Raw genomic sequence first — 12,865 nt, 5'->3', positions numbered from 1 at the left:
CCTATTACCATAGTCTTAATTGTTTTGGGTTTGTTTTTGTCAGTCTTTTCCCTCTCTTGTGTTTCCTGCCTAGAAAAGTTCCTTTAGCATTTGTTGCAAAGCTGGTTTGGTGGTGCTGAATTCTCTTTGCTTTTGCTTGTCTGTAAAGGTTTTAATTTCTCCATCGAATCTGAATGAGATCTTTGCTGGGTAGAGTAACCTTCTTTGTAGGTTTTTCCCTTTCGTCACTTTACCCATTTTCTTAACTTAGACTGAAACTAATTTTTATCACATTGAGTTATTATGAAAATTTCAAATTAAAATGCAAGCAAAATAGTTAGATATCATGCTTAGTGATATTATAAATTCCATTAGATTTCTTCAAAATTTTTACGGACTATTGATAAAAATCTAAAAGAAGCAAAATAAAAATAAGCAAAACAAGCACAAATCATGGCAGCATGACCTGAAGGGTAGCAGAATATGCCACCACACAATATGCCTCTTTGGCATAAGGATTATTTTGACCTAACGGGTGGTTTTAGATAATAGAATTTAAATTACTTGTTGGCCACAGGAGTCTGCGATACCAAATACCTCCTGCAAATACCTCTGGTATTGTAGAAACTCAAATACAAAAAATTATTAAGCCACTTGACTAAAAGAGATTAGTGCTTCTTCATGTACATTCTTTTATTTATTTGGTACAGAATGGTTTGGTTTATGGGGCCTCTGAATAGATGCCTATTTCAGTCTCTTGGTATTTTCCTTATGATAGCCATCATTGTTGTCTCCCTGACGAGCTGTGTTCTCTCAAGGGTTTTATAAGTGTTCACAGCACCATTAATACATCAGATTGTCTCACTGTGCTTTGAGAAAGAGAAACAAGATGAACAATGAGATGAACAGCAAAAACCTTCTTCAAAAGTGATTTCATAACCTATAAGTTTCACAGCGAAACAAGTCACCCTGATGATAACTGAGTGTGCTAGTAACAAACACATGAGAGGATGACCAAAAGGGGGGAATTGCTGAAGTAATTACACAAGGAGGCCATTAGACTGAGATGGCTTGAATGTCTTGGTAGCCTGCATAAGCAAACCCAAACCCAAGCCAGATCTAATATCTGTTAATGCACTCGTGTCCCAGAAAATGAATTTAAGAGCAACCAGTCACAAACACTCAACTAGGCTTTTGCAAGTAAGGCGGCCACTTAAGTTATAACCAATCAAATAATTTCCTTTCTTTCCTTCTGCCTCATTTTTATAAAAGTCTTTCCCCCAGCTTGTGTTGATGGAGTGCTCCTAACCAATTTCGGTTTGGCACTGCTGGATTTGAGTTGATATTCCCTCAAATAAAGTCTTGAAAAAATTTTGGTGGGCCTCAGTTTACCAGATTGTAAATGATATTGTACACTTAATTTTTGTTTAATGCCTTCATTGCCATATATAGAATACAAATCGATTTTTTGGGTTGATTTTGAATTCTGCAACCTTGATGAACTTTCTTATTAGTTGTAGCAGTGGGGTTTTTTTGGGGGGGGAGCATTCCTTGGAATCAAGAAAATGATACCATTTGCAATAGCATCCAAAAATGTCAATTATCAAGGAATAAATCTAATAAAAGATGAGTGAGATTTCTATAGTGGAAACTACAAATCATCATTAAGAGAAATTAATAGAACTACATAAGTTATGAGAATACAAAGTTTGGAGATTGATCATAAGAGTAGATATTTTAAAGATGTCAGTTCTCTCTAAATTAATCTAAATTCAGTAAGAATCTCATTAACATCATGGCAAGGAATTTTGTTTGCTGGCTTCCTTGCTAGTTTTGTTTTGTTTCTTCACTGTTTTGGGGTTTTCTTGTTGTTGTTGTTGGTGGTGGTGGTGGTGGTGTGGGAGGATTGCCAAGCTGAATTTAAAAATTCACATGTAAATACTATAGTCTTAGATTAGCCAAGAAAATTTTGAAAAATTAGAAAAAAAACTGGAAGAAATTCAACACAAGATAATGAAAGCTATATGAGTTAACATTGTGTGATATATTAATTGATATAGTGTAGTGTTGGCTCAAGTATAGATAAACTGCACAACAGAACAAAAGAGAAATTCTAGAAGTAGATTGCCTCACAAATGCAATGCTCTGGTCTACGGTGACACTGCAGAGCAATGGAGGAAAGAGGGTCTTTTCAGTAAATGCTGCTAGGTCGTTTGAAGGTCCATTTAAGGAAATTTAATGTGACACCTACTCAAATTTCAATAAAAACCAATTTCAGATGGATTGGAAAAATTTAGTAAGATTTAACATTGAAGCAAATGGGGCCTTGGATTTCAATTGACGGATGATCTAAATTTCTTTATCAGATGTACCACTATACAGATTGTCTATTTTGAATCAGTTTTGGTAAATTATATGGGGTAGATTAAAGAAGGGTACAAATTATTTGCATTTATCTCATGGAGACGTAGATTGTATATCCCCTCCCCTTAAATCTGGACTGACCCTATACTCACTTAGACCATTATAATGTGATGGAAATTACTCCACACAAGTTCTGAGGCTAAGTTTGAAGAAGTCTTGTAGCTTTTACTTTCCTTTCTTGGGAATCCTGAGGCATCAGGCTTGTCTTCACAGCTGATGGGAACACATAGCCCACGTTAAGAGGCACTGGAACTTCATGCAGAGGGAGAGAGTGTCTCAGTGTCCCAGATGAGCCTCCAGAGGACCCCAGCCCCAGCTCCTGTCTGACTGCAGCCATGTGAGAGACCCTCCATGAAAACCACCCACTAAGTTCAACCAACTCTTAGAATTGTGAAAAATCATCAAATAGCTACAGTTTTAAGCCACTAAGTTTGGGGATGATTTGTTACACAGAAATAGATCATGAAATTTAGTGTTTTTCAAAGAATTTCATCTAAAATATCAAATATACTGCCATAAAATTCTGTATAATATCTTCTTAGTATCTTTTTAATGCCTGTAGGATCTTTAGGAATAGTATCTTTTACATTCCAGGTGTTAATAATTTGTAATTTAGATTTTTTTCTTCTTTAGCAATCTTGTAGGTGATTTATTTAAAAAGTGAAAGAAAAGAAAGAAAGAAAACCTTCTAGTTTTGTTAGTTTTATTATACATTTATTTTCAATTGTATTAATTTTCTCTTTTACCTTTATTATTTCCTTTCCTCTATTTTTTAAGTTAAATTTATTTTTCCTAGATGCTTAAGATAAAAGTTTAGGTTTCGGGCTTCCCTGGTGGCGCAGTGGTTGAGGGTCCGCCTGCCGATGCAGGGGACACGGGTTCGTGCCCCGGTCCGGAAGGATCCCACATGCCGTGGAGCGGCTGGGCCCGTGAGCTGTGGCCGCTGAGCCTGCGCTTCCGGAGCCTGTGCTCCGCAACGGGAGAGGCCACAGCAGTGAGAGGCCCGCGTACCGCAAAAAAAAAAAAAAAAAAAAAAAGTTTAGGTCTCTGATTGGGGCCCCAACCTCTTGTTGGGGCTCAGGGAAGGCTGTTCCCAAATATGCCACAATGGCATATTGATTATTTTGAACTAGTTACTTAAGAAATGGCCAATGCAAGAGGGACACTCTGACCCTCCTTCTGTCTCCCTGAAAACAGGAAATAATCTCTCATGTGAAAGATGCACTCCCTGCATCTGGAGGTATGACAGACTTATCACCAGAGACAGGAATTCAGACCGAGAAACCTATATAAACAAACCTTGTTGTGTCTTTAATTTATTGATACTACCTCAAGCCCAAACTTTGGTTAGATTCTTCACTGTTAGAGCACCCAAAACCTAAGTTTCCTTGTCCTGTCAAATACTCATCACAAACTTATTGTTTCTTTGTCTAAAAAGCATAAAAGCTACCTGCTTTGGCCACTTCTTAGGTCCTATTTCTAGAGACCTCCATGCATGTGAATTAAAATTTGTTTCTTTTTCTCTTGCTCATCTGTCTTGCATCAATTTTATTAATAGTCTAGCCACAGGAACTCAGGAAGGATAGAGTGGGAAATTCTCACCCTCCTGCTGCCCACCCTCCCCACCAGACACTCCCTTTCTCTCTCTCTCTTTTTTTCTTTTTTGCCTACGTTTTTCCTTGAAGCTGTATCAGGCAGATGCTTCTTACTCCACGTTTATTTGAGCAAAACTTTGTAAAGAAATGTGGGTTCAGATGAAAGGGAGGCCATAAGGCTTGAATATAAAAGGGACCAGGAAAGAATGAAGAGAGGATACTGTCTTCAATATTCCAGATTTCCAGGTCAAGGGGCAGGGGCTGAGGAAGCCATCAGGGAGATTTTCTGCAGGAGCAAACCAGATCTTGAGAAAGTACTCTCTGTGGATTAAAAGCCCAACAGGAAACACTTTCATGCTGCAAAGTAGCTAAGCCAGAAGGTTCTTTCTCTTATGAGTGTAATTATCTTCACTTCAGTTTAGGAGTCCTGCAGAAGACAGAAGAAAGCATTGTTTTTACTACAAGCTAATTCTACAAGCAGCTTCTTTCCCCCTCTCCCAGGGTCTCATGTTAAAGCAGTACTGTAAGAAGGGGGAAAAAATTCCTAGATCTCCCTGAGCCAAAGCTACTTTAGAGAACTGGCCTTTTGTTAAGCGGCAAGAAGAAGTTTAGAATTCAAAGTCTTTCCCATTATGTCTGTCTCCTGTCTTGTCATCTCTACAACCAGTTCTAGGAGACCAAATCTATCTCTAAAAGAGGATTAAAGGGCATTACCTGTTGGCTGAAGTCCAGAGTGTCCTGGGAAAGAGAAGAGAAGATATATATTTAAACAATATGGAAGGAATTCTGTCCCCAGCCCCAGGCCCCCATCTGATATATCTCTACACCACAACATATATCCCCTAATGCCAGGGTAGACAGGAGAGCAGACATTAGGAGCATGTGATCCATGAAGCTTCTGTCACACAAATCCAGTGTAATTTCATCAGCCTTTGTGTCTCTTCCTGCATTTGCCCCAGGATCTCCACGCAAAATCTCCATGCATGTTAACTCTTCTTTTATCTCTACAGGCCATCACCTCTTACTTTTCAACCATAAGTAACCATGAACTGTTGATTTCTGGATTTCCGGAAATTTGAGGTCAATAAAGGGGAAATAAAAGTTTTATACAGGGTCACTGATATACAGCGAACAAACTTGAGCAAAACCATCTTTCTTCCTCCAAAACAGTCTGTGGGGCATCTCAGCTGTCAACAGGTTCCTTACCTTTCTGGTTCCTGAAGTAGATGAACAGCCCCACCCCAAGGAAGAGCAGACCCAGAACAAAGGCCCCGATTCCACTCAGCATCTTGCTCTGAGCAGATCCAGACTGTGCCCCTGAGAAAAGAAGCTAGTTTTAGTGATTCTTATCCCAGATCCAACTTCTCTAATTGAGATTCTGAGATTGAGATCTTTGAGAATGGGGAAAGAAGGTTGCCCTGGAAGAACTAGAATGATTGGTCATTTCTGGAAAAGAGGTTAAAAATACCGAGTAGCTACAAGGTTAAGACATTGAACCCATTTAAATATCACAGCCCTGACACAAGGCCATGACTACAACAACTGCTGGGTGAGGAGCCTGGGACTCAATGATATTATGTAGCTTGTCTAGGGTGACAGAGCTAATAAAAGGCAGAACTGAGGTTGGACTCCCCTCATGTCAGGAAGGTCCCTATATTGCAGAGGATGTGCCCCTTCTCAGATCACAGTGAACATCTCAGAGAAACAGTGTCAGAAGTACAAGCCCAGCCTGAGGCAGGGGACTGGTGCCCAGGGCCATGTAGTGACCATGACCTGAGATTTCATGGAGGCTCAAAACAGGGGCACCTCTTTTCTGCATGTCAGGCAGAATTGCCTCCCAGGGGGTATAGGTACTTGTAGAAGATACCATAGGATATCTGTAAACTATCAGAGGATTTCTATCACAGGATATTATAAGGTTCCTGTGATATCCTCAATAATAACCTCAGCTGAAGGAGAGGAGAACATGGAGCAAACACATGCTGTGGGGAGAGGAGAAACCTGACACTCAGGGGTAAGCAAGATCCCTTCTTGGTAGGTAAGGAACTTATGAGGCCAGAAAGCTTCTCACTCCATTCCACTGTGACAGGGCTGGTCCGGCTGGGGTGCTCCACGTGGCAGGTGTAGACCTCTCCACTCTGAGGGACTGTTTCAAGCATCACCATGGTCTGGAAGGTCCAGTCTCCATTAGGGATCAGGCCTGTGGAGACCACCCCCGCCTCCTCTTCCTGGCCGTTCCGGAACCACCTGACTTCAATGTGGCCTGGATAGAAACCATTCACAGAGCAGACCAGGAGGTTGTGGTGCTTCAGGGGCTGTGTCTTTGCAGGATACACAGTCACTGTAGGTGCCACTAGGAGAGAAAAATGTAGAGGGGATAAGTGAGGGAGAGAGAGTAAGTCTCATTGGTTGGCTGCCTTTCTGCCCCCAGTCTCTAGTCCCAGTCTTCAGTCTCCAGCAGGCCTCCCTGAAAGCTGGCTATGTAGCCCAACAGAAATCAGTGCCATAAGACTTGACTTTAATGCTTACAGTATGGGCCCATTAGATCTGACAGATGTTCAGGAAATTTGTTTTCTATTGTTTTGTTTTTTCATAGCATGAAAGAGTTATTCATTGTTGAATTGATGTGTTTACAAATCGTTGCACAGTATATAGTGTATTATTAATAGCATGATTTCTGGAGCCAGGGTGCCTGAGTTCAAATACAGGCTCTACCTCTTACAGATTGATCCTGGGTGAGTTTTAAAATTCCTCTGTGTCTCAGGTTGCTCACCTGTAAAGGGGGATAATAATACTAACTTACCTCTTAGGGTTATGTGAGGATTAATGTACCTAAAGTATGTGAAACGATGGCTGGAACTTAGTCTTTAATATATGTTAGCTATTTACTATCTTCATTTACTTGGAGAGAAAATATGACTCAAAGCAGTGTGGATAAATTAGGGGACAGCTTGGGGTAGATGGGGAGACAGAAGATAAAATCCTGGGAATGCTACACTCACACCTTAGAACACCACAGAAAGGGTTCTACCCTGGGAAGCAGGAATAGACAAAGGTGACTCTTGAACTCTGAGTTGAGTCCCAAGGAAAGCATGATTCCTGAAGGGGAGAGAAAGGACCAAGTGAAGTCATTCATTTAAAAAAAAAAACCAAACAAAAGCTTATTATTACACTCAGCTGATCAATTCTTCTGCTTTGCAAAACAAGCAGATCTATTACTGGAATTGTAACATTTTACAATTGTCTTTCTTTTTAAGCTGGCATTTCAGTCCAGGGCAGGGCCTGAGACTCATTAATATGTGTGCTTAGCTCCTGAGACAACCCTTGACACCACCAGCCACAATAAACACAATTATTAGTTGCAAAAGAGAAACCTGGGGGGAAAATCCTTTTTACAATAACGCAAAGTGGTAGATTTAAGATTGATGGTAAATCATCACTAAGAATTTTGCAGTATATTTCATTAAATAAAAATGTTTAAATTCCTAACCTGGAATATAATGAACAGAATCAAAACATAAACCACAAACCGGAGAAAAAGCTAAATCAAACGTCAGCGACTTGTTAATCTTAATGCATAGAGAACCCGTAAAATCACCGAGAAAACCACCAGGACCGCAGAGATAGTCAACAAGAGATAATTCTTAGAGCCATAACAAGGGTTAGCCAATAAATATGTGAAAAATGTTCAAGAACCTTAGAAATCAAAGAAATTTTAAATAAAAACAAAAAGATATAAATTTTCAACTGTTTGGTAATGTTGAAAAAAGATCTAATAAAGGGGAATGTAAAGTAAAATGAGGTAAATTGTTACAAATATAAAAAGGATAATATGTAACTACTCAAATACTACTAGCGTTATAAAAAATAGTAACACCAGCATATTAAGTAACAAAATTATAATTCAAAAAGTTGATTTCACAATCATTTCAACTATGTAAAATATATATACTAAGGAGAAAAAAAGCAAGAAATTTAGGCCTGAAATAAGCTTCAGAGAGATCAGAGGAGCCGCAGAGGCTCCCCTGCCCGCACCTGTCAAAAACTAGTCTGACGCCTTTTTCTCAGTGAAGCGCTCCTGCACACAGACAGACGCGGCACACTTATTTCCGGGGTGTCAGGAGTAAGAGGGTGTGTGCCCAGAACGCGCTGTGACTCTTCTCCTCACAGGCTCCCAATCCTTTCACTTTCCTCACCTCTCCTCCCCCAAACCTTCCCCCAACCACAGACACCTTGAAGTCCCTCCCGCATCTCTAACCGCCCACCGCAGTCGGGGTTTCCTCCCCTCCCCTCCCCTCCCCCTCGCCTCCCCCACAGGGACCACCAAGCACACCCAGAGCCTCCCTCCTGCACCCCTCCCGCCACACCTCCCCTCCCTCCCGGGCCTCCCCACACCACACACGCTCTCTCCCCTCTCACAGTCACTGACAAAATCACACACGGTCTCCGGACAACAGGCTCTCACAGGAACCCGCCTAACTTGTACTTGCTCACAGCCCTACACACACCCCGCCCCCCGAACGCAGTCTCCTCTGTCCGCGTCTCTGTGTCTCTCTGTCTCTGTCTCAAACACACACTCACACGCACTGCGCCCCCGCCCGCTGGCCGCCCAGCCCCGCGCTCACCTCGCCGCTGCACCGTGAAGCTCTCCACAACTCCGTAGTTGTGTCTGCAGTACGTGTCCACCTCGGCCCGGCGCTGCTCCAGGAGGTCCTTCTGGCTGTTCCAGTACTCGGCGTCCGGCCGGCCCAGCTCGGTCACCGCCCGGTACTCGCCCACGTCGCTGTCGAAGCGCGCGAACTCCTCCCGGTTATAGATGTCTCTGACCACGAACCGCACCCGCTCTGTCCCATTAGAGAAATGACACTCGCCCTTAAACTGATACATGAAAAGTGCTGTGGGGACAGGAAAGATCTGATTACCTGGGCGGGCTCCTGGGAAGAGACTGAAGGCAATAACCACAAATGCAGGGCACCCAGACGGAGGATGGGGCACTGACACTCCCCTATTGGCTCCACTGGCACCCTCAACTACCCCACGGGTTCATCTTTGATCTGCAGGGTCAAGCGAGACCATGGTGGGTGGAGGAGACCCCCCTGATCCTAAGGCATCTGGGATGCAGTCAGCTCTGTACTTGGCTGGAGACCTCCAAGCCGGAGCCGGATGGGGATTTGCCCCATCACCACCTCCTCCTGAATGCCTCCACCGGAAGAACACTCTGCTTCCTCCTCTCATCCCACAGCCCTTTAGCTGTTCCTGAAACACTTCCTTACCTAGTGCTGACCTTGTGCCAAGCCTGTGCTGCTGTCCCTGGGATTCCACAGAAGGAAAAACAAACATCTCCCCTACCTTCTAGGAGCATAAAATTTAGTGAAAGTGATGGACAAAACCCAACCACACAAGAATTAACTATACAGGAGCCAGAAATGTCACAAGAAAAGCGTGGAGATCTAGAACAGAGAATAATTACGTTAGGGTGTCAGAGAAGTAGTCTCTAAAGACTGATATTTAAGATGTGACAGGAAAGGTTAAGTTGATGTGAGCTGAAAGGGAGAGTGGGTGTAGGAGGGTGTATGTGAGGGAAAGAGGAGGCATATTTCAGGTAAGGGTAATATCGTGTGCAGAAGCTTGAAAGACATGATGAACTTCTGCAAGAAATCAGAAAAAAACAGTTCACTGAGCACAGAGAGTGAGGAAGGAGGAGGGTAAAAGACTAGACTGGAGAAATGGTGTGGGGTACTTAGAAGCCTTGGAGACAATGTTAGGATTTTGACTTCATACTAAATGTAATGGGAAACCCTAACCCTAACCTAGGTTAGGCAGAGATACGTGAAGCTACTGAAGCGTTACAAGGAGGGTCATTTATGTTTACTTTTAAGAAATAATTGTAGGTATACCACATAGAGATTGGATTTTAGGAGTTCGCAAGTGGAGACAGGGAGACCGTTTAGGAACATGGTAGAATTCTCCAGTGAAGGTGTGCTTGTGGCTTCATTTAGTGTGGTAGTGACAAAGACAGTAGTAAAAATAGAGTGAACAGATTTGGGGTAGATTGTTGTATGACTTGTAAATGAATTAAATGGTGGGGGTTGGTGGATAGGAGGTCAGGCTGATCCCTCAGGACTTTGTCTCCACATATCTCCACAAATAAAAATCAACGTTCTCCCCATGACCATCAGGGCCTACCATGATCTGGCTCCTGATTTCCTTTCCAACCTCATCTTCTTTCACTCCCCAACTTGCTTGCTCTGCTTCAGTCACTCTAGCCTTCTTTCTGTCCCTTAAACAGCAAACATCCTCCCACAGTTTGGCCTTTCCCTTGGTCCCTCTCCCTGGAGCATTTGTCCCTTAGATCCCTCCCATGTCTGGCTTCTTCTCATCATTTATGTCTCAATTGAATGTCACCTTTCCAGGGAGAGCTCCCTAGACACTTGAATTGAAGGCAGGCGAATCCAATATTCTCTGTCCCGTAACCTTGAACTATTCTTTTCAGAGGACTTGTTGCTCTCTGAAATGTTTTTTGGTTTTGTTGGTTGTCATTGTTGTTGTTAAATGTTTATTGGATTGTTGTCTTTCTTGTCATTAAGTAAGTTCCAAGATAATTGGGGATTTTTCTATCTGATTCAGATAGGATTGTCTGAGCCTAGAATAGAGCCCAGCATATAATAATAGTTGCTCAGAAAAATATTTGTAGTCTAAATTAATAAACCCAGGGTTCTAGGAATTGATTTTTGTGGGCATCCCAGAAAGCAAGAAAGGGTTCAGCTCCAACACTCTTTTATTCTGATGACACATTATATCCCTTCTACTTCTCATGAAAAACCCAAATTTCCTCTTTCTTCTTCTACTAGTTGGAAGAAACATTCACAGGGAAGAAATGGTAATTTTAAGAAAAGGGGAAGAGTTCATTATGTTTGAAATCATCCAGCGAACCTGTTATAATGCTGAGGGTCTGTGCATACTTTGGGGATTATCAGATCTGGTGATGACATATTTTTCTGGGGAAAAATAGGGAGGAACTAAAATTTGAGGTAACTAAACATAGCTGATTAAGGAAAACAGAGGGCATGTTGCATGATCTTATGAAATTTGGGTCTAAGACTCCAAGAGACCAATGAGTTCCCTTGACTTGCTTACCAGCTTTCAGCCCAATGGGATGGAAACAACTTTCACACTGTCTGTACCCTAATGAGGTACATGGTTTCCCATGTAAAACTGCAGATATTTGACTATCTGTGAACTACAAAATCAGAATTTCATATAATTTATTCTATGCTCCGGCCAGAGAAGGGGGAGATATGGGGGAAACTGATAGTATAGAAAGGCTCAGGCTTCCCTGGTGGCGCAGTGGTTAAGAATCCGCCTGCCAATGCAGGGGACATGGGTTCGAGCCCTGGTCCAGGAAGATCCCACATGCTGCAGAGCAATTAAGCCCATGCACCACAACTACTGAACCTGCACTCTAGAGCCCGTGAGCCACAACTACTGAAACCCCCATGCCTAGAGCCCATGCTCCGCAACAAGAGAAGCCACCGCAATGAGAAGCCTGCGCACCGCAATGAAGAGTAGCCCCCGCTTGCCACAACTAGAGAAAAACCCATGCACAACAACAAAGATCCAACTCGGCCATAAATAAATAAATTAATTAATTAAAAAAAAAAGAAAGGCTCAAAATAGATTCATAATGGTCACTAACCTTTGTTGGGTGTTCAGAAGATGCCTTACATTTTTTAAGGCATCAAAGAACACCCCATAGGTGCTCTTTATCCACAGGGTCATTCCAAGTACTAAGAATCCCTGCTTCAGCTCCAGGTGCCTTACCCAGGAGAAATAGAGAGAAAACTAACCCCAACTTCTGTCAAAGAACTCCTAGTACAGGGATTCAAACCTTGTAAACATTGGAGTTCAGGGAAAATGGAAAGAAGATAATGGGGGAGTTCCCTTGATACATCCTCATATATTAGGGAGAGGTCGCAGCGTCACAGATCCTGCTGAGGACATGACACAGGACCTTCTAGGAGAGATCTTCCTAATTATTTAGATTCGCCATAAAGTCTTCAGAGAAACTTTCCCTTTTTCTTGTACAATTCAACATAATAAAGAGATCTGTTAATGGAGAATTATTTTAACATCGTTTTTTCTAAACCTTTTCAAACACCTGAAGGGATGGGATGCAAGGCTGGGGAAGTTTCATTGCAGGACACTTGAGAAGAAATAGACTATAGATATGGAGGCTACGAATGCCACACTCGTTGAGAGGGCAAGTATCCAGGCACCTTTTGTTGTAGATAGATTGGAGATCCATGTGATAAAGATAGGTGGTCACTAAAGACAAAGTCACTGCACCACCAGGGAAGCCCGAAAAGTCACAATTTTTAAAGAAGGCTGTCCTGGAGTCAGAGGTAAAGCTAACTCACTTCCTTCCCCCACCCCACAATAGCTCACCCCCCAAAGTGTTCACTTACATTGGGTCTCCCTGGCCCAAGCGAGGGGCGGGCTCAGCACCATCAGTATCACTGTCAGAGCTGCCATCCAGGAGCCTCCGGAGAAATACAGGGACACCATGCTGGAGAACAGGAGAGGACAGTGTGTGAGGGGAGCAGGCAAGTCCTGCTCAAATGGGTAATGTGACTCTCCTCCACCCAAGTGATACCAACCAAGGAATTCAGTATTTGCTCCTGGATTGGGTTATCTCAGTGTTGGAGAACCAATCAGCATCACAGATGAGAAGCATCATCAGTTACTGGTCAGAGATTCAATATGAAGGTCCTCTTCTGAAACTTAGAATTTCCTCCTTTAAAAGGATTGTTTTAACTTAGTGCTTTAAATGTTTGATCCAGTTGTATCTGACACATTTTATTTGGGCT

At 42.5% G+C, this 12,865-nt stretch overlaps 1 protein-coding gene across 1 annotated transcript; it reads right to left on the bottom strand.

Moving 5' to 3' along the window:
* Nucleotides 1–4,102: 4,102 nt before the first annotated feature.
* LOC308624497 (DLA class II histocompatibility antigen, DR-1 beta chain) lies at nucleotides 4,103–12,631 on the bottom strand. The gene is made up of 6 exons (XM_081247756.1): nucleotides 12,464–12,631; nucleotides 8,624–8,893; nucleotides 6,070–6,351; nucleotides 5,205–5,315; nucleotides 4,713–4,736; nucleotides 4,103–4,425 (listed from the first exon to the last, which is right to left on the bottom strand). Exons 1-6 carry the CDS (start codon nucleotides 12,561–12,563, stop codon nucleotides 4,412–4,414), a joined length of 801 nt encoding a protein of 266 aa, XP_081103882.1. The 5' UTR covers nucleotides 12,564–12,631; the 3' UTR covers nucleotides 4,103–4,411.
* Between the last annotated feature and the right edge of the window lie 234 nt (nucleotides 12,632–12,865).

This window comes from Mesoplodon bidens (genome assembly GCF_964165515.1).
Source record: "Mesoplodon bidens genome assembly, chromosome: 10".
Classification (NCBI taxonomy): Eukaryota; Metazoa; Chordata; class Mammalia; order Artiodactyla; family Ziphiidae; genus Mesoplodon; species Mesoplodon bidens.
This window is presented reverse-complemented; position numbering and strand designations above follow the sequence as displayed.

What these genes read in the sequence shown, in the direction of transcription:
- LOC308624497 (XM_081247756.1), bottom strand. Translation starts at nt 12,563, where the DNA reads ATGGTGTCCCTGTATTTCTCCGGAGGCTCCTGGATGGCAGCTCTGACA. An exon ending in TTGGGCCAGGGAGACCCAAT is followed by an intron (nt 8,894 to 12,463) that starts GTAAGTGAACAC and finishes CTGTCCCCACAG; the next exon opens with CACTTTTCATGTATCAGTTT. An exon ending in CTACTTCAGGAACCAGAAAG is followed by an intron (nt 4,737 to 5,204) that starts GTAAGGAACCTG and finishes TCTCTTTCCCAG; the next exon opens with GACACTCTGGACTTCAGCCA.